Source organism: Ochotona princeps, chromosome 20 (genome assembly GCF_030435755.1).
Source record: "Ochotona princeps isolate mOchPri1 chromosome 20, mOchPri1.hap1, whole genome shotgun sequence".
NCBI lineage: Eukaryota > Metazoa > Chordata > Mammalia > Lagomorpha > Ochotonidae > Ochotona > Ochotona princeps.
The window spans coordinates 32,946,741-32,973,972 of record NC_080851.1 but is presented as its reverse complement, the minus strand read 5'-3'; the positions used below and the strand labels follow the sequence as shown (position 1 = coordinate 32,973,972).

General features: G+C 37.1%; 1 protein-coding gene across 8 annotated transcripts in view; it reads left to right on the top strand.

The window, feature by feature from the left end:
- Window positions 1–27,232, top strand: part of HDAC9 (histone deacetylase 9) — an 834,677-nt gene that overhangs the window by 775,075 nt on the left and 32,370 nt on the right. For all 8 annotated transcript variants that reach the window (XM_058677966.1, XM_058677969.1, XM_058677964.1 and 5 more), the window contains one exon: window positions 12,138–12,271. In XM_058677966.1, the coding sequence (XP_058533949.1) occupies window positions 12,138–12,271 (134 nt within the window). The remainder of the gene's footprint in view (window positions 1–12,137; window positions 12,272–27,232) is intronic.

Sequence of the window (27,232 nt, the reverse complement as noted above, 5' to 3'; positions counted from 1 at the left end):
GCTACCTTGTAAAAACAGCTATTGGTGTAAGTGCACTGTGTCAGAACCCTTCTGGAATCATGAACTCATGGGCCTCAGCAGAAAGAGGAAGACGGGGAGGCTACAGCGCAGCTCAGAGTGAGGAACAGGTGAATGTTCATGTTGAAATGCCACCTCCATATACCGGGGAGTGCATGCTACTATTTTTATTTCTGTGTCTATTTAACTCGTTAGGAAACAAAAGAGAATCTTAATTTCTTGGTTTTTATTCCTTGGCACACTAAAATTTTCACCTGCTATCAACCCAAGTGGCAAGGTTGGAGGATGTTTTCAAGATGTTGTTATTAGTTGGTTCTCAGTTGTTGATGCAGTTAGATGGACCTCGATAGAGAGACTCAAACCTCAGTGGGGGAGACATCCATTTATTTTAAAGGCAGAGGCTAGATTCGCTCAATTACTGAAATTGAAAATTGGTCTGGGATGAGGCTCAGAAATCTGTACTGTAAGAAATACCAGTGAGCATCAGATTAGCCAGAGGTTAGTTTCACTGATTTAGTCCAACACCTGTATTTGGCCCTCAGTGAAACAAAATCCTGGATTTGGGAATTGGTTGACTCAATTAGCCACAAAACTGGACTAGAATTTGAGTAATAAGACACCTGTAACTGCTGAATGATGTTCTCCAAAATCGGAATCAGTAGTGCCACCTTGCTGTGATCACGGATGCATTGTCAAGGCAGACTGGATCGTCTTGCTAGCAGCTAACATGTTTTAAGCATTGAGAACTGACGAATGCTTTAAAAGGATTTAAGCAGCTGGAGGAGAACATCTGGGTGTCTTTTATGAGAAGTCATTTCTCTCTAATGAATTTGTCTGAGGATGAAAATGATGATGATGAGTTACACAACCCTTCTGAGACACAGCGGTTATGATAAAAGCCGTATTCCTTGCAGAGTCACTTTGAATTTCTTGTGTCATCTATGATTAATTAGATGATTCTGAGTACTCCGTTAAAATGTTTTGTGAAGCTGTTGGGGCAATAAAAATGTGGATGGTAATATATTAGTCAGATTGTTAAGCTTTTTCATTTCTCAGGTCTGTCAATTGATACCCAAAATTCGAGACTGTAGCCAGTTTTAGAAAAATCTGAACTGACAATCCAAAGAGGAAGCCAAAGACTGGACAGCTGCGGGTCCCTCATGAATTCCAGTTTGACTCACCGCCTAGTGCATCTGTGAACACATCTACTCTGAGAATCAGTTGCCTAATCTCATTACAGAGCCTTGTTGAAAGATGTCCATGACCTCCTAGTTCTAACGACTCTAGAATGGCCAACAGAGTGTTCCTCCCCATTTGTTCTAGAACATATCCAGCCAGTCCTAACAGTCCTGATAATTCCGTTCTTTGATCTACTCACTCTGACTCTACACTCTGCTGGCTTCACCTTCTCTATGTTTCAATCCCAGTCTTATCATCTTTCTTATCTTCCCTGTGTCCTGAAGTATCTGCCCTGAAATGCCATTACCTTCCATGAAATTCCCTGTTCCCACCAGTAGGAAGTTGGGGTGGTATTTTATGTAAAGGAAGGTTTGTTTGGCAGTATGGCCTTATTAGCAAAAAGGAAAGACTCCCTTTTCATAACAAATAACTCCAATTTGGGGAAAAAATAAATAAATAAGCAAAATAAAAGATACCTGCCAGATAAAAATCATGGTGCAATATTTTCTGAAATATTTAATGTTATTTCCCATAGGATGAAATTTCTAATGAATATATGAGGGATCTCTATTTGAGTCTGCCTTAATGTGCATTCAGATTAGTTTTAATGGCAGGTGCAAATAATCTTAAACAGAACAAAACCACATCAATAATTATAATGTGAAGAGTAACCTCTACCTCATCCATATTGATAGATTGGATGATGGCATTGGTGGACATTGTGTTGGATCCTGACCCTGTTGCCCTGTTGGTTTTCTGCCAAGATATTAGAGATTGGATTGCCTTTTTATTTTCAGAACTACTCTGTTTTGCATATAGATTCTCATGAGGTTTGCTAAATATGGTGATTTCCTTTGCAAATGTTCTTTAAGGATTTCCATTAAAGAGTGATTTATTTTAAAAATGAGAAATAACAAATTGGTAATGGAAGCCCATGTATTACAGAATTCTTAATCGTTACCAAATACATTTAGAGCCATTTTGTATTTATTTAACATACAATTGCTGTCTAATTTAATCTAAATTAAATGGTTGTTTGAAACCTGCAATTTGGAGGGTTCCTGAGCCTCTTTTTATGGCAAGAAAAATAAGAATTCATCAGTTTTACCCAGAGGGTAGATACTTATCTTTTAAAATCAGGTATTTGAGTCTTGAAATCAAAAACCTAGGTCACTTGTGTAAGCAATTCCAAGGAATGTTGTTGGCAATGAGGCGTATGTCCCCATTTTTCTTACACGGGAATAATTTGTTTTTCTACCACTCAACAAACCTTTATAATTTGGCTGATACTTACCCAGAATGCATCAGATACTGTACTGGCTGAAAATATAAATTTTTTAAAAATGAATAGGCATTAATCCCTAAAAAAAAATGAATAGGCATTGCTTCTCTCCCTTTTGGCTAAGATTAAGTGTAGTGTCTGTTCTCATCAGCTTATTAAACATTAGGAATGGCTGTTAGGTAACTATGAAAATGAAAGGAACACACTACTGGTAAGCTTTTCAGGCAGTGATCAGTTATATCTGTTGCCTTGATCATTATCATCTGTGCCGAATTTGGACAGCGTTGCCCTGAATTAAATCCCCACTGATGTTGAAATCCAAGCTTAGACCCAAGGATTAGTTTGGAGGGGAATTGAGTGGCTTTTTGTGTGAGAAAAGGGAGCAGTGTGCTTTCTTTTCACATTGGAAAAGATTGGAAAATTCAAAGTGAGTTATCTCTGTAAAATCATTTTTTGTTCATTTAAGTTAGTGCTTGAGTAACAAGACTGAGTTTTAGTCATTAACAATTGAGTATTATAATTCAGATGAAATTGACACAGAGATGTTCACACTAACACCATGTCAGTAAAACTGCTGTTGAGGTTTCATTTGAAATCAACTTGTCTGTAGCTGTGCCATAAACTGACTTTATTGCTTGGGCAAGTTCATTTCCTTAATACTCCTTTTCCCAGTTGGGTAGTTGGCTAAGATTGTAGGTGATAATGCATGCCAAACACTTTACATGGTGCCTGGTTACAATAACACTCACTGACATTCCTCTAGAAATGACATAAAGGTAGAAGACACCTTTGCTTTGCTCTCAACTACATCTTCATTGGGTAATATTATTCTTTGGTCACCTTAGGACTTTCTCAATAAATGTTTTTTAGATGTATGAACTTGTTGCTGTAATGTTTTTTGGGCCCATTTCAAGATGTTTCTCTTGCTTATACCGAGCCCAGCAGAATTCCCCATAATTTTTGCACAGCTGCAAAGGGAAGAATCTGTGACTAAAAGGACGTAACTTTTCTCTGCTTTTATCTGGAGTTGAACCTTTTCCCCAGACATTCTTCTCCTGCTCCAGCCTGACATGGAGTCTTGGAAAAGAATTTTATCTTTCAGTTGGCCACTGACCCTTTTTGTTTTCTTAAAGAAAGAAAAATGAACAGTATAACAGCATAGCCTTTTAGGCATGATTTTCTCCTCAAATTGTTTTTTACAACTATGGGCCCTCAATAAAAAAAAGGTGAGTCTTGTGGTTAAGAACATTGGCTTCAGAAGGGGAGATTTAAAATGCCAGCTTTGCTGATTTACTTTGGAAAATGTACTTTACTTCTTCGTGATCGTTGTTTCATCTTTAGGGAGAGAATTGTAGTAAAACCTTGTTCCTATCATTTGAGAATTAAGTAAGTTGTACAATGCTTAGAACAGAACTTACTGTATAGTAAGCGCCATGCATAAAACTAAACTCTTTTCACACAGTCAGCCAGGTACACATGATCTACATTCCCCTTCTCAACAGTTCATACATCAGTAATTCAACTCATGTATCTTGAGAACACTAGCCCTGTGTGTTACTTGGCATAGAAAGTCAGGTAAGATGAAGTCCCTATTCTGTAACATGCTACAGCCTACTAGAGTGAATGGACATATGAAAAACTGTAGGGTACAAATGGGGGTGATAGGAGTACATCAGAAAATACCTGTATTGCGTAGGACATCCAGAATGCAGCTTCCACTGAATTTAGAGGAAGAATAAGGCATAAGCAGTTGGCAAGTGCTGTCCTTTTAACAGAGCACTGATTCTCTGGCAGAGTTCACAGCTCCGTGAGTCTTGCACTTGAGGAGAGTTGTTCTGTCTACATCAGCCCTTGAACCTCATGACCCACGGATTTTCCCTCCAGGGTCATGGAGAAACTGAAAGCACTGACTATATTCCTAGTCTTTTATCACAACTAGAAACTCATCATAATCTTGATTTCTTCCCCAGATCTAACAGATGCTCTGGCTTTGCCAATGTGCCTGTCAAATATTTTATTTATTTATTTATTTATTTATTTTGGGGAGAGAGAGATTTCCCCATTCTGTTGGTTCACTGTCCAAGCGTCTGCAAGGCTGAAGCTGAGAGCTGGGAAATCATCCGAGTCTTTCACATGGGGGCAAGGTGACAGGGTCCCAACTGCCTAAGCCCTCACCTGCTGCCTCCCGGGCTACTTTCTCAGGGTGCTGGAGTCATGACTGGAGCTGTCTTAAATTCAGGTACTTTGATATAGGATGTAGGGATCCCAAGTGGTAGCTTAACCACAGCGTCAAGATCCCTCATGATCTTAATTTGTTGCATGAAATGGAACAAAGCTACTAATGTTTCTTAGGGCCATAATACAAGGTACTTTTGAAAAGCTTGTATATAATCAGGATTAGAATATAATGTATATTTTCTGATAACATTTTGAAGTACCTTGTTAGATTTAGAAGCTTACAATTTCATTATCTTATCAACTGGTGGTTCTCTGGATCACAAGTCTATTTGCGCTCTCAACTTCAGGCTGGATGTTTCGTCTGATGGCTTTGGGGACATATTCTCTTCCAGCCCGCTCAGGTTGTTGAAGGAAATTCAGATCCTGTGTTTGTCAAAATGAGGTTCTCAGACAAGTCTTTTTTTGTTTTCAAACCAATATGGTAGCATCAGAAGCCTCAAGCTAAAGCTTGAAACTTCTATTGCTTCTTCTTTTCTAACTGACTAGAATAAGCTTTATCTTTATCTATTTATTTTTAAAGATTAATTTATTTATATTGGAAAGGCAGACTTACAGAGAGAAGGACAGACTGTTCACTCTTCAAATGGCCGAAAATGCCGGATCTGAGCTTATCCAAAGCCAGGAGTTTCCCCTCTCCAAATTCATCAATGCCCCAATTCCCCTTGTGATTTACTCATTGAAAATCATATCAAAATATTTTGGCCACAGCTCAAAATAGAGGTGATGAGGGGACAGTTGGTTGATTCTATAGCTAAGATACTTACATCCCATTTGCAATTGCCCAACTCCACATTCTGGCTCCACTTCTGGTCACCTTTTCCTTTTGTTGTGCACCCTGGATGTGACAGGTGGTGGCTGAGGTCCTTCAGTACCTGCCACCCACCTGGAAAACCCAGGTTGAACTTCCAGCTCCTAGCTTTAGCCTGGTCCACTCCTGACTGTTTTGACCATTTGGGGAGGGACCAGCAGGTGGGAACACTCTCTGTCATTCTGCCTTTCAAACAAATAAAATTAATAACTTGAAAAAACACACAAGGTAGACAGTTGCAATACACCCTGGGTCACTGGGAGTCCTTCTGAGAGTACTGCTTCCCACAATATATAATTGAAATGGAATCAAGTGAACTTGAATTTAAAAAGCTAACTTTAAATTTGCTAATTATTTCAATGAACATGTGTAAGCATTTACTCTACCCAGTCCTATATTTGAAAGTAATAAGTCTTGCAATTTTTCCCCGTGAAATGAAAGTAGAACTAAGTAGAACTTTTTAGTAGTTCTACTAAAAAGTAGAACTAAGCTGTCTATAAACATAGCTTCCTATTCACCAATCTTTTTTATTCTATATTTTGTTCATTTTAGAAATTCAAATTCTGTGATCTTATACTGACATAATCAAACAATCCTAGAGTGGTTTGCTAATAGAAAAACTAAGTAAATGAAAACAATGATACTTACTGACTTGTGCTTTGAAATTAAGGATAGGGCTGATGGGTGAATGCAGTGGAGATATCTAATTTCATTTGAACTAACTAGCAGTATTCTTCTGGTGTCAGAAATGGAAAGCCAAGGCCACAGTCTGCAAATGGATAACCCTGCAAGTATTTAAACGTATGTCTTTGATTCTCTTCAGGGTCTCCTCTAATCAGATGGAAGTCCTCCACCTGCTAAGCTTATACCACTTCACATATAACAACTTTCTCTTTGTTAAATCACACTTATCCAAATACAAGCCCCTTTCATTTTAGCTCCCTGGAAGTCAGAATCATGAGTAAATCATTCATCCATGTAGTTTCCTAGCTACTATTGGAGTATGTACTCAGTAAATGTTGGATGAATCTGAGTAGGAGAAACCACTGCAATGAGACCCTCATTGCTTAGCCTGAGCCCAACCTGCTCATTCCATCATCCGTGCCCAATTATGCAGGATCATCCATGAGAGAATAGATCCCATGTGTCCGACACATTATTGAAAACAGAAGTCAAAACCAATGATTCAAAAACCAAGTTGCAGTTGGGGTTTGGCATAAAATGATTTTTGTGGAGGGGTGGGAAGGGATAGCCCTGGGAGTCTAAAGCATTTTCTAGGGATTTTTCTTTTTCCTCACTGGTTTTATACTTGTGTATTTTAAGGGAAATTTAATTCATAGGCTGATGGCTTGTTTACACTTAGCACATTAAAGCAATGATTTGGAAAAAATCATTTAATGTCTAGGAACTCTTTTGTAAAGTAATTCTTTTTGAACTGGAGATCCTGAAAATATGGCCAGTGTTGGTATCTGGGTTGGCAGTAGTTAACTGTGGGAAATGTACTCAGAATGATTTTGCTTCTAGCTTTAGTCTCGTTGTGTATTTGCCTCTGTAACTCAACTTTCTTGATCCAAGATTCCTCATCCTTTAAAATCCTTAATTGATTTATAAAGTCACTCTTGAAACTCAGTTCTAGATGTAAAGTTCCAGGAGTGAAGACTTTATTAAAAATACAAATGCCCAGCACCTGCTCTGTGCTAGGCTACGTCCAATATATGAGATACTAGTTTTAAATGCGTGAGGCAGAGTAAATATTGTTTATATTGATAGGTTTGAAAACCAAGGTTCAAATAGAATTAACTTACCACGTATCTATCTGAAGTAACATATTTACATAGACACTTCGGCACATAGTACCTATGAAGTTAGTAATGATTAGTGGTTGCATTACAGATTGGTAGGCTAATGGATGGTCCTAATAGCAGTCAGCTTTTCTTGCCATTTTTCGTCTCTGGAATTCCTGAGGATAAGCTCTCTTTTACTGGATTAAAGGCACCAAACGTGTCCATTGTCTCAGACTTTGTTTAGGATATTTATTTGCTTTCCAAAGGTGCTGAGAATATAAAGCCACCTCCTGAAGCATTACTGACTGAAAAAGGGATTTTATTGCAGTTGAAAGTAACGTCTTTAAAACATATGCAGTATTTATGGGGCCTGCTTGGAGCACGCCAACTGAAAGATTTAATTATAATAATCTCCATATTTCTTCCAAAATTGATTTCCGGTTTCAATGAACTTGGAAAGCATCCTGGGACATCAAATAAGTAAAGAAGTTAACATGGAATGGATCTTCAGAATATGTTCATAAATTTACATTCTAAACATGACCAGAAAATCTAGATCTTTGCCCATTATTAAGGTGATACTTTAATGAAAATTTTTCATTTGCATGAAATAAACCTTTTGGCCACAGATGAAAGGATTTTATGGTAGCGACAATGGTTTTGTGAGTGTAGTGATCCCACCATCATCAGGAACGAATCACAAGTGCCTACCATATGAATTACAGCTCTCCGAGTCTTACAAAGGTATTTTTGTGGAAAGCATTTCGCCCATCTGCAACAATCAGGTTCAGCTTTGAAGTCCCGGCTGGAGAGGCTCAGGATCCAGGAGAACGCCACATGCTGCTACCTCAACGGCTCCCCCTGCTTAATTTTGACTGCCTTTTTTCTAAGCAATAATAACATGGTAACTTAACGACAAGGGGTTTCGGGAGGAAAGACTACGGTTTTTGTCATTAGACCTCACTGTACCTGCATTCTTCAGTAATCCCTTCTGGATGTAGTGATTGTGGACGTGCGCAATTAAATTTCACATTAAAAAGGAAGACGAGGCATGACTGCTTTGATCTCGACTCTATTGAATATGCAATGGAGTCCTCATGAACCATTGAGGCCTAAATGAAACTAACCTGTCAATAAGTAAGAGCATTGATATTGAGACTTTCTAATCACAGAAGAAAGGATTAGAAAAGCAGTACAAATCATCATAAGGTAGTAGATACTTCGTGAGATGTCACTGCTGCTGATCTTCAGCAAACAGCAGCAAGGGGTGGTGAATTTACAATATTATTTTCTATTTTTTAAGGCTTTCTTTAAAAGATGCACGAACAATAGGGGAAGGCCTGCAGGGAATGGAGGTGTGACATCAGTAGAGCCGGGAAATCCATAACAGTCACCACCCATCAACACCCAGCCACCTTCCTCTGACAGCTGGCACTGGCTCTGGAGTCTGAGCCAGTCTGTTCCAGGACAGCAGCACAGAAGTGGGCACTATGTTGTAGGGTGAAGAAAGCTCCCTTTTCCAACTACAGCAGAGCGCCTTCTGTCTGGTTTCCACGGAAACTATCAATACTGTGACAAGTTTACGAGAAACACCTTGTCCTTCTGTAGACCTACGCTTCAAAGATACAGCTAAACTCATGTAGTTTATGAGTGAAATGTAGAACACGCCGACTGTACTTTGTCCCTACTTCTTTTTTACATGCTTTCTATTGATGTTCTAGTCGTACTTGGCTTACAAATGAAAAGAGAATTGAACACCGAAAAGAACTTTTCACTCTTAAATAATATATAGTAACACAAGACTCAGGTAAATACTAGCATCGTTTTGATCACACACACAGGGATATTGTTTGCAATCTTACATGTAAAACCGAAAACCTAAAAGCATTTAGAGTTCTAAAAACAAAGTGTTGCTTGATGCATTAATGTGTTTATAATGATAGTGGATGTGAAAAATGTTCCCATGAAATTGGCATTTTTAAATGTAAGGTAAAAATTTACATGGATATTTTTCATTTGGAAGACACATATAATCTCATGTATGCCCTACACAAAAGGAGGAATTGGCTGCTTCTAATTGATAGAATTTTGAATTAATCATTATAAATAATTATATGATTATCTGCTGATTGAACAATAAATATACATGTTATTCAAGTGCTTTCAAAAGGGTTCATGAAAAACATATATTGTGAAAAATATCTATGCGTGTACCAAAATAAGCATTTCTTCCAGTTCCAATTTTCTACAAACATTAAAAATAACCCTTATATATTATATTTACTTTTATTCAGTTTTCTCTAGCATACATTTTCCAACTTTCTGTGACAAATGTGTAAATTTTGATTTCTAATGCTTTTTAAGGAAAATTAAAATGAAGCTGATTAGGGCATGTTTTCTCTTTGACTCTATTAGTTCAGTTAGTTCTCTGGGAACTCAGAAATATTAGACAGAAGCATCCCAAACTCCATGGAAAAGGATGAGTTTAGTGTCTGAAGAGGTAGTTGCTCAACACATAACTAAAATTTAACCTTAGAGTTTCAGCATAGCGTTTGGGTCTCGGATAACTTTTCTGAAATAGTAAAAATGCTGACATAATCATAACTTTTTAGGCAGAAGCAAACCCCGCAGAGCATCAGGAAATCAACTTAAAATTCATAACCTGAAATTGCTCCCATACTCACAGCTTATTTCATACTTCTTTTCAGAAGCACCAAAATTGAATTTGTTTCTAATAAATTAATGAAACCAGCAGATCGCAAGCTAAAAATATGTTGCCAAACCCTTCTCTCAACAGTATCTTGGTGTTTGTAGACACCAGTTCAGCTGTGTTTAGTTATAGAGAGAAATGACTTGTGATAAAGTAGCTTCCTTCTCATGCTTACGACTTAATGCTGAGCAGACTCTTTTTAAAAACAACCAGTCTGCGGGTAGGATTCTTTCTCAGTGGGAGAAAACCTGGTAATGACTGGATTTTATTCATGCCTACTTCTAGAAATATCCAGGGGGAAAAAAATGAAGGCACTAGATCTTTATGAACAAAAGTATTTTCGAAGATTTGCTTGTTTAATTGAAAGGCAGGATTTTAGAAAAAGACAGAGATAGACCTTCTATCCATTGGTTTACTCCCCAAATGGCTACAACACCCCAGGGTGGGCTAGACTGAAAGCTGGAGCAAGGAATTTCATCAGGGTCTCCTGAGCGGATGGCAGGGCCCTCAGAACTTGAACCATCATCCTGAAAATTGGAGTACTGACATTGGGAGCTACTCTTGGCTGACTTTACAAATATTTCTGATATGTACAATAGCAATGGGGACAACAGAACATGGTGTAATAAAACTAATAATTGTTCCTAAATTCCTTATTTGGAATGGAAAAGAGGGCATATGCCCTGTATAATTTCATTTTTTTTTTTTTTGCGTCCCGTGAATGTTTCGTGCATGCAATGACTACACACAGATTGAATTCAGCGTCCTTGGTCCCTGACTCCAGAGATCACATGGGAAACATGTGAATGGAAATAAACCCTGTAGGTAAAAGAAAAAGGAATTTGGATGGAGATCAAAGATAAGCTTCATTCTGCTCTTTCTTTCCACTTTTTACTATCCCATCTAAATTTGGTATTTTATGAGACTGTTCTTTTCATTCCCAGAGGAAGGAGTGAATTTAAATCAGATTTGGGGCTTTCTCTTTCTCTCTTCTTTGTGTAATCCATGTGATTGGATTTGCTCAGTAGTAACTTTAGATTATTGAATTCTCGATTTCTATGAAACTTGTAGTGTACTGAACTTGATTTAATTTTATGTCTTTAAAAATTGTCACTGTAGTCCTGGCTAAGCTTACAGAAAATGCTGTCCAAAATATTTAAGTGTAATAAGCAGAGATGGGTACCTGCTTATGAGCATTTAAAAAAAATTAAACTGAAACTAACTGCTGTGTTTCTGATTCTAACTTAGACAAAGAACATATCTAAGCGTTGAAGTTCAAAATATTGATCACATATTTTCTGAATGCTCATACTTCTTTTTATAGTCATCTGGTAAATAAGATAGAGTTCAGTGTTGTCAGCATCATTCCTAGGTTGTCTGTGTAAAAGATGCTTATTGGCATCATTACAAGGCACTTAGGAAGTGAAAGATAAGAACTTCTTGAAAGCAGTTTTTAGCATAATGTTAAAATTCATTTTAGGAAGTACTTTTCCCAATTACTTAAGACCATGGGATAATTGTAAAGTGATTGCTTTTGTTTCCACTCAAATAATAGCTAAGTGGTTAAAATCAACATTTTACTGTGCTTCAAAATACGGGGAACTTGATTCATCCTGATCATGACTCATCTTGAATGGTGGATTAGAATCGGACATCTGGACCATTGTTGCTCCTGGGTGAATATCCGAATGTGTTCCAAGGATTAAGATAATAATATTTCATTGATCCAAAATGGAACCAACTCTGCTGAATTTGGAACTCTTTCTTGTTGGACAGTTTTATAGGCTTCCATTTAGTTATGCCAACTATGTTCCAAGGATTTCTTTCCTGAGCTAACAAGATACTGTGACTCTTTGAGAGAAGAACAGAGACAGGCTTCAAAGCAGTCTAATGAAGTCATGATATTTCTAAGCTGTGGGCTCTTGAGTTTTGACTGTCATTTGTCAAGTACAAGATAGTAACAGAACTCACTCATTAAAATTACCATGAGCATTAAATGAGTTATAGCATGTAGCAGTTCAGAGAAACCACTTGTACAGAAGAAATGCTCAGTCAATATTGTACTCTCACAATACCTTTGATTTAATAACCTGAAATCTTTTGTTTGTGTTATGATAGGCTTTGGCCATTTGACGAAACAGTTGATGACACTGGCTGACGGACGCATAGTGTTGGCTCTGGAAGGAGGACATGACCTCACGGCAATCTGTGATGCATCAGAAGCCTGTGTCAACGCCCTTCTAGGAAACGAGGTAAAAAAAAGCAAAAACACAAAAGACCAGGGGTAAAGGGACAAGGAAGCTTGCATGCATATTATCACCATCTGTTTTTTTAATGCCATGGCCTCAGCAAGTTCTCAGTTGCTCCCTAAGAAGGCACACAGACAGGAAGTTTACAGGTTCATTCACATGATCTGCTAGAATGTGGCCCCTGGACTAGAATCCACATGGCATTGCCTTCTTCAGGTCATTCACAGAACTCAAAAGTGAGTAAAGGCAACCTGGAAGAGAAGAATGCTTCGTCTGCAGACCCAGCTAATGAATACCGAAACCTTTCATGAGAAATAAAACCGAAAATAATTATCTCTTGAAATTACCTATAGGATGACTTAGTTTGGGTTGGGAGGGGAGAGATGCACAACTGTTTGATAGTTTTTGTAAGTAGAGTTTTCCACTGTTTAAAGGCTCTCAATGTTAAGCATCAGATATCACGTACATTTTACAAGTAGTGAAAGTGAGTCCCCAAAAGACTGAGACATCCTGCAAAGACACGAGCCCCAATGCAACAGATCTAGAATCAAAATGGCCAGTGGCCATTCTTTTACTATTGTATCACATAGCTAAATTTTAGCATATTTTTTCTGACCACTTTGCAGACTAGAGGTTAAACCACTCTTGAGATCAAATTCCAGGTCATTGCAAATCTGGGGGAAAATTAATTGTTATTCAGCGAGTATTTTCAAAACTGTATGTATTCATTAACATTATCAACTCACTGATTTTGGGCTTAATACATGGTATTAAATGACTATTATATACATAACATATATATATATATATATATATATATATATATTCCTAAAATATCACTTTGCTTACAAAATAAGTATGTATCAAGTATTTTTAAAAATTTACTTTTCACTTCTACTTTAACAGCAACAGGTATTATTGCCTATAGTATTCTTTACATTGAACAAATCTGTAGAACTCTCACTGTTATCATTATTTTGCAGACCAAAAGTACTTCAACATGTTTGTTTTGTCATATTTATTGAAAAAAGTTGGAAAGTTTTTAATTTCAAGGAAAAGCTTATAAGAGAAAATTTGAGGACCGCTTAAATCCTGTGCTCCGCTGTGTAATTTTAGACAACACAATAACCCAAAGGGTGCAATTAACTTATAGTTTGTATCAACCATAGACTGCTGTTTCGGATCATGCATGATTCAAGGTCACTATGATTTTCTGAGATTTTAGAGTCTTTCTGACATTTTTGCGAGCCAGTAAGGTCAAGCTACATGCTGTGTGTGTGTGTGTGTGTGTGTGTGTGTGGTGTGTGACAACATAGGAGTGAAAAAACAAATGTTATTTCTATTCTTTTTCATTAACTGTGGAACTGCACTGTTTGCCTCCAGATATTTTCAGTCACCTATGCTTTCAAATTGTACTTTTGATTTTATAAATATTATTTATTTGCTTTTATTAGTTTGAAAGGGGAGAGAGAGCAAGAGAGAGTGAATTGATATAGAGAAGGTGATCTTTCATCTGCTGGTTTATTCCTGAACAACCAGAGTTCCACCAGGTCAGTGCCAAGAACCCAGTACTCAATCTGGGTGCTCCATGTAGGTGACAGTAGGCCAGGTACTGAGCCATCCCTAGGACGACCATTTGCAGGACATTAGCATCAAAGTCAAGCCAGAGCTTTTACCCAAGTACTGATGTCTGAGATGTGAGCATCGCCCAAAGGCGTCTTCGGCACTTCAATAAACGCCTGCTCTATCTTACTTGATTTGAAGCATAGAAACCTTTTTGCAAAGGCAGAATGGTTTTCATATTTGCACTAAAAAGGTCCACTCCAGATGTGCAGAAAGTCGGAGTAGATTCTGATTGACCTGTGTGGAGAGGAATGTTAGCTGATTGCAAAAGCCAGTGATTTTTTTGACTCTGTAGAAAATGGCTGATTTGTGCACTGTACAGGTGAAATTCTGTGTTTCTGCTCTTGTCATCTAAATTGGGGACCAGCTCTCCCCGCAGAGCTTTTCTGATGAGGAGGGAGTCCTGTGCCTCACTGTCGTTTTCTTTGAGACAAGACATAGTTGTGGTTCAGATATCGATTTGTACAAGGGTCCATGGCTTCGTCATTTATCTGAAAGTTACTAAAAAGGCAGATGGGTGTATTTTGCATCCTCCTTCCCCTAGATGCCCCTTGGACTGGGAAATCTGTGATCATTTTAGCACACGTGCCTTCCCTGTAAATAAAATACACTATGACCATAGAGAAAATACAGACACTAACCCGATGCCACTTGATGTAAAGTTTGAGAACTCTACTTTTTCTCTATGTTTTTAGAAAGCTCAGCCCTGAGATGGAAAAGGAAATGAAAGTTCAATACTACCAATAGTGCTCAAGAATGAGCTACACACAGAAACAGAGAATGATGGTCATCACTATGAAAGAATGTGAAGGCAGTGTCTCGTACTAACAATGCTCAGGAAATCTAAGGCAGACAATGGGAACATGACAGGGCCCAATCGTCTCTTGTCATTAATAGCTTCAGAAGTGAATGCCCTAAACTCTGCAACCACAAGACATAAACTGGCAACATCAATTAAGAAACAGGATCCACCTATTTATTGCTTTCAAAATACACACCTTACCAAAAAAGAAACACACAGAAAGTCAAGGTTGTAAAAATGTGTTCCATATCTAACAGAAAACAAAAAAAGCAGAATGACCATCCTGGCATCAGACAAAACAGAGTTTTTCGTGAAAAGTTTAATTATTATCATTGCTTTAATTCACCAGTGATCTTCCATACGTTGATCCAAATGCTCAGTGACATGTACTGCTATTAGGAAAGTGCTAAGAGCCTGGAATTCCATCCAGATCTCCTACGTGGGCAACAGGACCCCAGCTGACTCCCGAAGTGCAAAATAGCTTGAAGTTGGAGCCAGAGGCTGCAGACGGGTTTTGAACCCAGAAACTGATATAGTTGTAGGACTTTTAATCACTGGTTAAAACACCTGAATAATCCTTGATTGAACTTAAATCTTCCCACGTGAGAGTAGAGTTTGCGAAAAAACATTGAAATGACTATTTTTAATACATTTTTAATAAACTGATGTTAACTGAATCCTTTATAATTATTTTTTGGCTTAACAACTTAAATAGCACTTGTGCCATTTCCATGGCTATCTTCAACAGCATAAGCACAATCTAAATTTTATTTACCACGCATTAAAGGAAAGGAAACCTGAACAATCTGTGTCTTTCTGTTTTTTCCCCAGCAAGGTTTCTTAGGATCTCAAATGCAAATATTTTTTGGCAAGATAATTCAAAGATGTAATAGATGAAGTTGGCATGCTACTCATAGTAAAGTAACTTCTGTAATATCAGGTATTAAAGTACATAGCAAAACAAAACTAAGGGAAAGAATGATTTTCAAAGTGAAAAATGTAAGAAAAACACTGGCGTGCTGTACATTATAACTCATTTGGAAAAAGGAAATGAAAAGGTAATACTGGAAACAACTCAAGAAACAAAGAGTTCTTCTCACTTTCATTGACAATATAATTTATAATCCAGGGCCTGGCTTTCTGTAATTTTTTCTAGGTCAAAGGTCATTATGTCCACATTGAAGTTTTAAATTTCATTCCTTTTGAAAAAATAACATATAAGGCAAATTGCATGTACCTCCACCATTTTTTTAAAAAGTGCCCATGTGCACTTTTCACAGTAATTTTGTGTGGTGAGCTCTAGGTAAGAAAATCAAAAGGGATGTCTTTCAGATACCAATTATTGAAATTTCAAAACCCAATTTCCCCCCAACACTCTTTTCATGTGATTAATAGAGCAATTATAACTCATTATCTGGGATTTCACTTTGCAAATAACAAAATGCTGTACAACTTGTGCGAGAAACACTGGCAGCACCAACTTTGGCTTCTCAACACTGAACATGCAATTGAACTCCAATTAGAAAGGTCAAGAAGTGCCTTTTGGGGGGACTCTGCACTTTGTCAGATGTATTTATCCATGTGTAGAGGATTAGAATTCATAAACATTTTGCCGGTTTTTTGAATGCTATTTCGTTTCCATGTTGTTCTTGGCCAAGCCTTGTCAATACAGCAGAATGCTGCTGCTTATGGCTTATTATCAGTAAAATAATATGCATTACACAACCCAAAGGAATTGTAAAATCAGCAGGAACCACTGGCCCTGTGCCTCGGTGTAGACACATCAAGGATACCGGAAACCTTGATTCTTAAAAAAATTTTTTTAAATAAGTTATTGGAGCATGGCACTGCAAGCCAGCATTTTCTGCTTTTCAAGATACTTTTTGTTTTATCATGAATGTTATCTATTTAGCAAAACATCCCTTAAATATTCTTTTAGAAATATGTACAAGAACAGTCAAAACAATATATTCCTGGATTAAAACTAATTTAAGCATGGTACAGGAAATTCCTAGAGGCAACTGATTTTGAAGATGTACCAGAAGTCCATTTTTTAAATTTTTCTTGGCAAAATTAAAAACTTATCAGTTCAATCAGTGTCTGATGAATATTTTTGAACTTCACTGAAGCACTTAGACATACCAACTTGGGGCTTGAAAGTCATTCAAATGAATGAGCAGAATCATGAAGTTGCTTGAGAAGGCAGCTGAGCTGCTTCTTCTGTGATCGGTCATATCATCTGTGGAACCAGTAATAAGACCTGGTGCGGTACCCAAGGAAATCTGATTTTTGGTAATCTGTATTTGAGCCAGTTGGCAAACAGTTTCACAGTTGCTTTAGCACCAAATTTGCCTACTGTTATGCAAAGCCAATTAGTGGCACCCTAGGTTGCCTCCTCTGAAAAGGATTTCTCCCAAGAGGTGAGAAAAGCTTTAAGCCCTTGCCATTCCTGCAGAATCCAAATGAAAACATTGAAAACCTTCAAGTAAACCAAGGAGAGGACAGACATCTTTGGACAGTCAGTTGAGAACATGGCCATTAAAGACCACCTGTCAAAACAGAATGCATAGCATAACAGCAATTCCTCTCATTGGATCTGTATACATTGTATACATTTATTGAAATGTCACTGTGTACCCCATTGAGAAACATAAAGTCTGAAACTTAAAAAAAAAAATAAGGCCTTCAGATCTGGAAATGTTAGTCAACTTGATATACTCATGATTTGGTAGGCCATACATGTGTACCACTAAAATAATAATAAACACAGTAAATAGCAATAGTAAGCTTGTTGGAGAAAAACATGTTGGTCAAGACACTATAGCCAAACAAGTTTTCCTAGACCATACAGCCTCAAGTACTGAAAATTCAACACTTGGAATGTGCAGCAAACTTTTCCTCACTGTCTTTCGTTTGGCTTTTGATTTCTTTTTCCTTTCTTTTCTCCATCTAAATGTGTCTCTCCCTGTCTCTCTATACCTCTTTGTCTCTCTCTTTTCCTCTCTCTCCCACTTTGCTTTTTAATAGCTGCTGCTGTCTCCTGTTGAGATGGCTCCCTGCTTTCATTTGACTTGGATTTCACAAACAGTGGCCAAACTTGGTGACTGTGTTTGTGGATAATCTTTTTAAGATGACTTCTTGCTCCAAAGCTGTGGAAAAACTCTCGTGAACTGACTGTAGTAAGTGTTGACATGCACCCCTGAGGTGAACTCTCTAGATTTTGCTCTCCCAGTTGCTCATCAGGGGTTTGTTTGCCTTGGACTTGGACTTAGAAAGGTTGTTTTGTCATCTTTTTCATTCTCTAGATTATGTATGCTGAGGCTGGGTCCTTTGGGAAATGGGTGTGAATCTGGGAAAGCTTACAAGCTGCTAAGTAATTGCAATTCATGAAGAGAGGAAGGGACAACTGAAGATTGGTGCTTTTCCAGGGTCTTCTTTTCAGCCTTGCCATACTAAAAGGGAATGTGTGGACAATCTAACGAGAGCAAAAAAAACGTTCTCACAAAGTGTTGTTTGGAGATGCATTCAGGTGTAGATAGGGCCTAGCATGTTGCATTTCTTATAGTCAGCAAATCTTAAGAGAAATGAGTCTCCAAAATGATTGTGGATGCTGAAAAATTTGTTTTCAGTAAATGCATCATGATGTGGAAGTTATCCAGATCATGTGAAACTGCTGACACACATCTTCTGTGAGGTTTTTCACTACATTCATTTTTCAGGAAATTATACAAGGAATGTGGGCTGGGACTCTGGGTAATTAATAGGTTATGGATTTCTTCTTCCACCAAAGAGCGAACATGTTACAATTCTTGTTTGTTCACCCCTTAAATAGCTTTTCACTGGGCATTGATTGTGCTTCCTAAAGCAGTAATACAGTAAAATAAAAGTGCCATGCTTTGGAAATGTATCATAGGACTGTATTTTGTGGAAGTCTGGAGCTGAACATTGAACCCAGGTCTCTCACATGGGTGGCAGGAACCCAGCCACTTGACTAATGAACATTGCCTCCTACGGAACTCTATCAGGAAGCTGGAATCAGAGTTGGAGAACTTAATATCACTAGAAACCACTTTCTCCATTGATTAATAAATGAAATTGCAATCTATTGATGATATAATGGAGCTGGGTGTTTATGGCTTGTGAAACTGGATTTTGTATATCCCTTTGAACCTGACTTCAGAACATCACAATAGGAGCTTCAAAGAAACTATGATGGAAGGATTAATACCATGAAAATCAGCATAGTATACAAATCAGGATTTTTTTTGACAGTTAGCTGTTTAACACTTACCAGTGCACCACTGCCATGCAATGTGACAAAAGGTCCTGTACCAGGAGACTCAAAATTTGGAAAAAAAAATGTGATTCAAAATATGTTCATTTAAAACATAAGGAAAAGGTTTGAAAACATAAAATAAGCATATGAAAGAGAGAAATAAGTACAAATGAGGAACAGAACATCATGAATCAAAGTAAATAAAACAGGAAGCTTTAGCAAGTGGAACTGTCAAATTTATACTTACTTGCAAAAGCAAGAGGAGACAACACCTTCTGTACAAAGCAATTAATGTCCAAATTAGGGGCAAAATAAAACATCATAAAAGCTTACATTCAGGGTTATTGAAACTTTAAGTTTATATATATTTATGTATTTATCTATCTATCTAATTTTTATCTATCTATCTATCTATCTATCTATCTATCTATCTATCTATCATTGTCAACCTACATAGTGTTTCTGCAACTCCAAGGTATAATTTAAACTTTTGTCAGTATATTCGACAAGCATATCTCAAAAGTTAGTAGACTATGGAATAAAATGATATTTGCTTTGTGCCCCCCCTGAATCCACAGAGCTTCTTTTTTTATTTCAATATTTGTACTCTTGATGATGCTTTGAGAACCTCTTGAGTATGCATAATCTTATTTAATAACTAGACGCGTATGTTGATAGTCAGTTATGCAATGAGTTGCCTTCATGGGCAGGTGTTGTCATTCAGCAGGTTCAGCCACCACTTAAGTCGCCCTCATCCCATATCTAAGTGCCCAGTTCAAGTCCCAACTTGCTACTAACGGACACCCTGGGTGGCACCAAGTGATGCCCCAAGTTGTTACCCGGGTGAGAGACCTTGATGGAGTTCCTGACTCCTGGCTTCAGTGTGGCCTCAGCTGCAGTGAGTGTACTAGCAGGGTGATGAGCTTTGTGTAGGCTCTCTCTCTTCCTCTACCCTCTGTCACTTTGTCTTGGATAAATAAAGGAATCTCTCAAATAAAACAAATTATATTCATTATCCTCTCTTGATAGACACTTGATTTAATGACATTTATATACTTATTTATTTTCAGTCGTAAACAAACATTTTGATGTCATGGATGATTCAGTACAACCTTTTAAAATAAAACATTATAATTTCTATTTCTGATTTGATTTCTTTTTTCCTTAGCTGATTGTTGTCATCGTTGTTTGAATACGCACTGCTGTGCAAGCTCTTCATAGTTGCTTGTCTTCGAAACTATTTGGAATTGCTAAGGAACAGGCATTGCCTCGTAGTCTTCCTATTTCAAATTATCAGACGCTTCTCCAAGCCATTAATGCTCTTGATATCAAATGATAAGCATAGCAATAGTGCTATTCTCTGTCTCTCATTTATGGGCTTCTTTCATTGCCATTTGCCTCTTGGTTCTCTTGTTACTCCTGCAGACGTCTGAGCTTTGTCTGACTCATGCTCATCAGAGTCATTTCTTTCATACCATGATGTCACCCTCCGTCATCCACGTGAAGCCAGGATGCAGGAAGATCCAACCTGAATTATCACAATTGTCTGTCCCAATACACTCTGATTTTCCTTGACTTGCTCTAGTCTCCATGGTTAGGGGTTTTTGTGACTTCAAACAAAGAAAACAGGGTACTTTGAGAATGACTCATGAATCACAATATGGATAAAATTGTAACCAGATTTGCTTATGAACTCAAATTGAACATATACAACTAATTGCAGACATCTCGGAGATAATTATTTAAACGAGAACTGAAGTTTAACCACCAATTCCTCCTCACTAAGGAACTGATCATCGTTCCTCCCTGTGCAGGCTCAGACCTTTATCACCATCTTGTCTGCTTGGTCTCCATCATCACAATTTTCCAAACTTGTACAACATCTTTGATCTTTTTGAATGAGTTCGTTGCATGTTCTGGAGCTTCCTTTGAAGTGAATTTGTGGCCTGTATCTAAGAATGTTGTTCTTGTTTCAAACATGAAACTTCCTTTTGTTTCTCAGATGCAACATGGGATGGAAAGAACATGGACTGAATACCAGACCTTATTTCCTGCTCTCTTACATCAGACATCTTGTTTTGTCTTCATTTTGTTGCCTTGAAATTGTCTATGTTCCAAGCCTGGGAGGCAGCAGGTGATGGCTTAAGTAGCTGTGTTGCTGTCATCCCGTATTAGTACCAGATTAAGTTTCAGATCCCTGGGTTGGTCCGGTCTAGCTCTGGTTGTTATGGGCATTTGAGCATTGTATCAAAGGAGTGAAGATCTGTTTCTCTGTCTCTGCTTTTCAAGCAAAAATGTAAATAGCATTTTCTAAGATTTGGGGGGAAATGGAGTTTTAAGGAATTAGTGCAAAAAATTTGAGTCACTTTCAAGAAGTTGAAACACATTGCCTCTTATGCAAAAATGACATGAGTTTCAAAATCGTTTGCATCAAATAAAAATAAGTCATTTCATGCCCACTTCAAAAAAGAGAAGTTGAAGTTTTATTTCCTTTAGTATGTGATACAGAAAAAAATATACAAAACATGAATGAGTAACTCAATGAAATGTCATAGTGAAATCTGAGTCATAATCTGGATCAAGAGAAATATTAATCATTTCCCTTTCTCCATTTTCAGTCAATATTCCCTTTTATTCCTTAAAACAGTCAATTTTATAACTTATAACCCTAAAATTGCTAATTATTAAACCTTATATATACATATATGTCAGGTGTGATGAATCAATGGCTCGATGTTCACCTTGCTGGCACACGAACCCCATATGAGTGCCAACGCATGTCCTGGTTGCTCTGCGTCCCACTCAGCTCCCTACTTATGGCTTGGCAAAGCAGTAGAGCATGGTCCAAAGCCTTGGGACTCTTCACCCTCATGGGACATCTGGAAGAAGTTCCAGGTTCTTGGCTTTGAATCGGCTCAGCTCCAGCCATTACGGCCATTTGGGGAATGAAACAGCTGATGGAAGACCTTTCTGTCTCCTTTCCATAAGATCTGCTTTTCCAATAAAAATAAATGTCTTTAGAAGGTTATATGTGTGAAATTATACAGCACGCATCCCTTTGCTGAGTATTGTTTGAGAGATTCCAACTTACTCCATCAGCTGTATTTTGTTTATGTTCATTGATACATAAGATTTTACTCGATAGAAAAGGGTCTTTAAAAAAATACTATCTTTTACTTAGCCATTCCACTTTTCATTAGCTTGGGAAGATTTTTCCAGTTTGGGATATTAAATGTACAATACTGGGATGAGCTGTGTGCAGTTTCTTAGTACATTTATACCTGATTTCTATTAAGTATCTGGAAGTGGCATGCATGTATTCAGTCTATCAGGATCAACAGACTTTTATGATTGCTACAGTTTATTTTATTTCCAGCATCATATGACTGCTTCCATTAATTCATACACTTCCCATGCTAAGTAATATCAGATTTTTAAAATTTCCACCATTTTCTTGGGTGTGAGATGGTAGTTCATCACGATTTTTGTGATAATGTTAATAAGGTGAAGAAGTTCAGTAGATTATTTTGATAGACATTTGTGTGGTGCCTGTTTGTGCTTTTCTCCACTTCTAGGCTATTATTTTTTTTCTCTCCTTTCTGATTTGAGCAGTTCGGTGTAGGTTGTTGAGGAACCATTCGTGGTTTTAGATGTTGGAATACTAATTCTTTTCAGACTTATACTGGTGATATTTGGTAAATAAAATAACTTTCTAATGAAGTACAATAGTTTCCTTGACAATAGTTTTGATTTTTTTCTGAATTCCTAATGTCATGAAGCAATCTTCTTAAATCTTTCTTAATCTTTTAAAACATTTTACTTTTGATTTCAGTATTTAGATTCATGATTCACTCAGAGTATGCCATTCTATGTAGGATATGAGGTGGAGTTCAAATTTGTCTTGTTATCAATCTGGAGACACAGTTACCCAGTATCACTTGCTGAAAAGGTTGTCCATTTATTAATCACCCATTATTATAATAATTATAATTATATAAATATATAATTATAATAATGATCACCCATTATTTTGTATCAATACTCCCATTTCTCTGTTCTGTGGATCTTGTTGCCTGCTCTTGTGACATTAATGAACTATCATACAGGACAGTTTAGTATATTGTAGAATATCTTCTAATTTATTTTTCTTCTTCTAGGCAGGCTTGATTGTATTTAGTCTCTGAATTTGCATGTAAAACTTTAGAATCAGCTTGGAATATACTTATAAAGAAAGCATGCTTGTAAAAACTGAAAAAAGTAATTATCTGACCCATCTCAAATAAATTTAGACTAATATCAGGTAAATTTGCATTTAAGTAAAAAAGGAATAAGATAGCAAGAGAAATACTTGGTAATGATAAAATAGTTCATTAACTCAGAAAGTACAACATTCACAAATTGTGGACCCAGTGCAATGGCTTGATTGGCTAATCCTCTGCCTTACAAGTGCCAGCATCCCATATAGGTGCCTGTTTGTGACCTGGCTGCTCCACTACCCATCCAACTCCCTGCTTACGGCCTGGGAAAACAGTGGAGGATGGCCCAAAGCCTTGGGAACCCTACACCCATTTAAAAGACCCAGAAGCTGCTCTTAGCTTTTGGCTTTGAATTGGTTCAGCTCTGACCATTGCAGCCATTTGAGGAAATCATTCTGTCTCCTTCTCTCTGGAAGTCTGATCTGCCTTTCCAATAGCAATAATTTTTTTTTAAAAAAATCATAAATCATGTATGCAACCTTACTTCAAAACTCTATCAAGAAATGATTGGAAAATGCAAATGGGAAAAATAAGAGAAACTATGACAGTTAACATATTTTAACATGCCTTTCTCAGTAGCAGATATTTTTACGAAAATGTTGTTTAATAAATGGCTAAAATGTTTTACAAGTGATATGGGATACTATTTAGCTATGAGGGAGACTGAAGCCCTGTTTGTTACAGCATTTGTAGTCCAGTAGTACATTCTATTAAGTGACAATTATCTGTGCATAAATCTCACCCTATGTGGAATCTTAAAACAGGCGATCTCATATTAGTAAAAAAAAAAAAAAAAAAAAAAAAAAAAAAAAAAAAAAGTAGTTTCCAAACGCTTGAATGTGTAGGAACAAGCAGGAAGTTGGGGAGATGTTAGTCAAAGGTTATATATCTGCTGGGAGGAATATTTCTTAAAATGTATAGAAGAGACAAATATAGAAAGCAGACAAGTGATTGCCAGTGATTTGGAGATGGGGAAGGGTATGTGGGAGGAGGAGAAATGGGAAGTAACTATTAGTGGTCATAATGTTTCTTGTTCTTTTTTTTTCAGTAATGATACTGTCCTAAAATTGTAATAGTTGTATAACTTTGAACAAACTAAAAGTACTGGACTGTATACTTTAAATGGGTGAATTATGTCATACATGAGTTACATTGCAATAAAGTTGACTTAAAGATAGATGGGTCATAAAGATTTAAACACTTTAATAAACTTTCCTTAATTCAAACATAAAAGAGACCATATATTAATATTGAGTAATATTCTTTTCAAGGACATTTCTAATATTTTGGAAAGTAGAATATTACTGGGGACAAAGTAAGATTCAATAAATTTCAATTAATGGAAACCATACAGTATTTAAACTCTTACCATGGTCAAATTAACCTAAAATCAATAGTAATAAATAATTATAAGGTCTCATATATTTTAAGATACCTATTACACTGTAATTATTGCATCAAAGAAGAAATCACAGTGCAAATTTATAATGTTTTGAATTAAATGACTATGAAAATATAAAAACACTGATATACAGAGTTGAATTTATGTTAATGGTTTTAAATATATATGGCAGGAAAAAGAATGAAGTTAATGATAAAAGTTGTATCTCAACAAATTAGAGAACCAAAGATGCAAAGGAAATTTAAAAAGAAAAAAATAATAGCATAGAAAGCAAACATAAAACATCTAAGATCTAAGCAGTCGAAGGTTGACCCTTTGAAATGGGCAATGAAATTGGTAGAACTCTACCGAGAATGAAAATAAAGTGATGATAAGAAATCAAGGAGATTTCACTATAAATTTTAAAGACATTATAAGAATTCTAAGAGGATATTGAAAAGCTTTAAATAAGTCTTTATACAAATACAACCTGACAAAACTGAATAAAGACAGAACATTTGAATGGGCCTATAATCATTAACAACACTGAATAGAGTTTTTAAGAAGGCAGACAAGAGAAGCACCCATAGGAACAGTACCTGTCTGCTGATCCACCTCAGACTTGTGTACCACCCCATGACTGGGCCAGCTTGAAGCCCACAGACAGAGGCTCAGCCCTTAAGGATGACACTGACTTGAGTTGGTGCTAGTGGCTTGTAGGATCTGTGTCGGCAGGAAGCAAGAGCCAAGTTCTGGAGGAGAAATTGAACTCAGGCACCCCAAAGCAAGACATGTGCATGCTAACTGGAGTGCTAATCTAAGTACTTGTCCTCATATTGAGTCTTTAATACTAACGCACGAGACCCATGTAGTTTCCCATGTGAATTATACTAATAAGTTAAGAAAAAATATTAAAGGGAAAGAGGAGAGGGAAGTTCATTTACCAATGGATATTTTCAAGCCTTTATAAAACTCATAGCAGAATTTCCAAATAGTATAAGAAAGGAATATTAAAGAGCCAAAGTCCAAAATAGTAGTTATCAAATACCTTAAGTACCTATAATTAAATTAATTTAATCCCACTAATGTAACATATGAGCTTCCCAAAATGTCATTTTGATTTACCACATTAAGAGAATAATAAAGCATTGAGATATATAATCATTTCAGTGAGTATTTCTAAAGAATCTGATAAACAATCATAATGAAAACATTTCTTCAGGTAAAGAATAAAAGGAAAATCAATTTTCTAAAGTGTATCTACCATATATTCTATAGAAAACATCGCATTTAAAGATAAAATATGGAGGGCCTGGCACAATGGCTTAATTGGCTACCCCCTCACCTTGCAAGCACCGGGATCTCATATTGGCATTGGCCGCTCCACTTCCCCTCTAGCTTCCTCTTTATGGCCTGGGGAAGTGGTAGAGGATGGTTCAAAGCCTTAGGACCCTGCATCCATGTGAGAGACTCAGAAGAATTCCTGGCTGCTAGCTTCAGATAGGCTCAGCTCTGGCCTTTGCAGCCATTTCAAGAGTGAACCAGCAGATGGAAGATCCTTTTCTCTTTCTCTCCTTCTCTGCTTTCCCAATAAAAATAAATTTATCTTTAAATTTTAAAAAATAAAATATGGAAAATTTTCTTTGAAATAAAATTAAGAGATAATTATCACTTCAACATATCACTGCAGATTCGTGTAGAACAGATAAGAAAGTAAATGAAAAGTGTCTAGATTGGCGAGGAATAGATGGTATATAATTATATACATGGAGAATTCTACAAAAATATTTTAATTTTGAAACTGGCATCATGGCATAGTAGATAAAGCTGTGGCTGCCACAAGGTCATCCCATATAGTAGCCTTACTTCCTTCCAACTCCCTGCTAATACACCTGTGAAAGCAGAAAAGGTGATCTTAATTGCTTAGGCTCCTGCCATCCACATGGGAGTCCTGGAAGAAGCTCCTAGTTCCTGGTACCTGACTTCTACCTGGCCATTGAGGACATCTGGATGATAAACCAGTGGATGGAAGATCGCTTTCTTTCTCTCCCTCACTCTGTAACTCTGACTTTTGAAATGAAAGACTCTAGATATTGTAAAGGTCTCCGTTCTCTTATTGGACAAGATTCATTTCAATCCCTTTTGAAATCTCTTTCTACTTTATCTTTGTGTTACTGTGTTTTCATTGTGTTCTATTGGGAGTGGGTTTTCTCTCTCCAGTTCTTTCTTGCTGTTCTTTCCCATGTATTGGCGTTTCTGACTTGTGAAAAGATCTGCCCATATGCCAGTCAACTCATCAGTGTGTATGAAAGAGTAACTGGCTGGGAGCTTCTCAGAAGCGTTTCAGGTGCATGCAAGTTGCTCTATCAGAGAATCGGATAAGCAGACAGCGTCAGTCCTTGAAAGTACCACCGTTTCACCCAAAGAAGGGTAGAGAGAAGTCAGAGGGAAGGCACAGATAGAGCTACAAATGGAAACACTTGCGTATTCAGGGAAACGTTGAAACTTACATGAAGGCTGACAAGAGTATGAAGTAGATGGGGTGCATGCTCTTTTTCATGTTCCACCTCTAGCATCCTGTACCTGCTTGCTCTGTTTAGCTTCTTTTGTGTTCTGTTCTGAATCA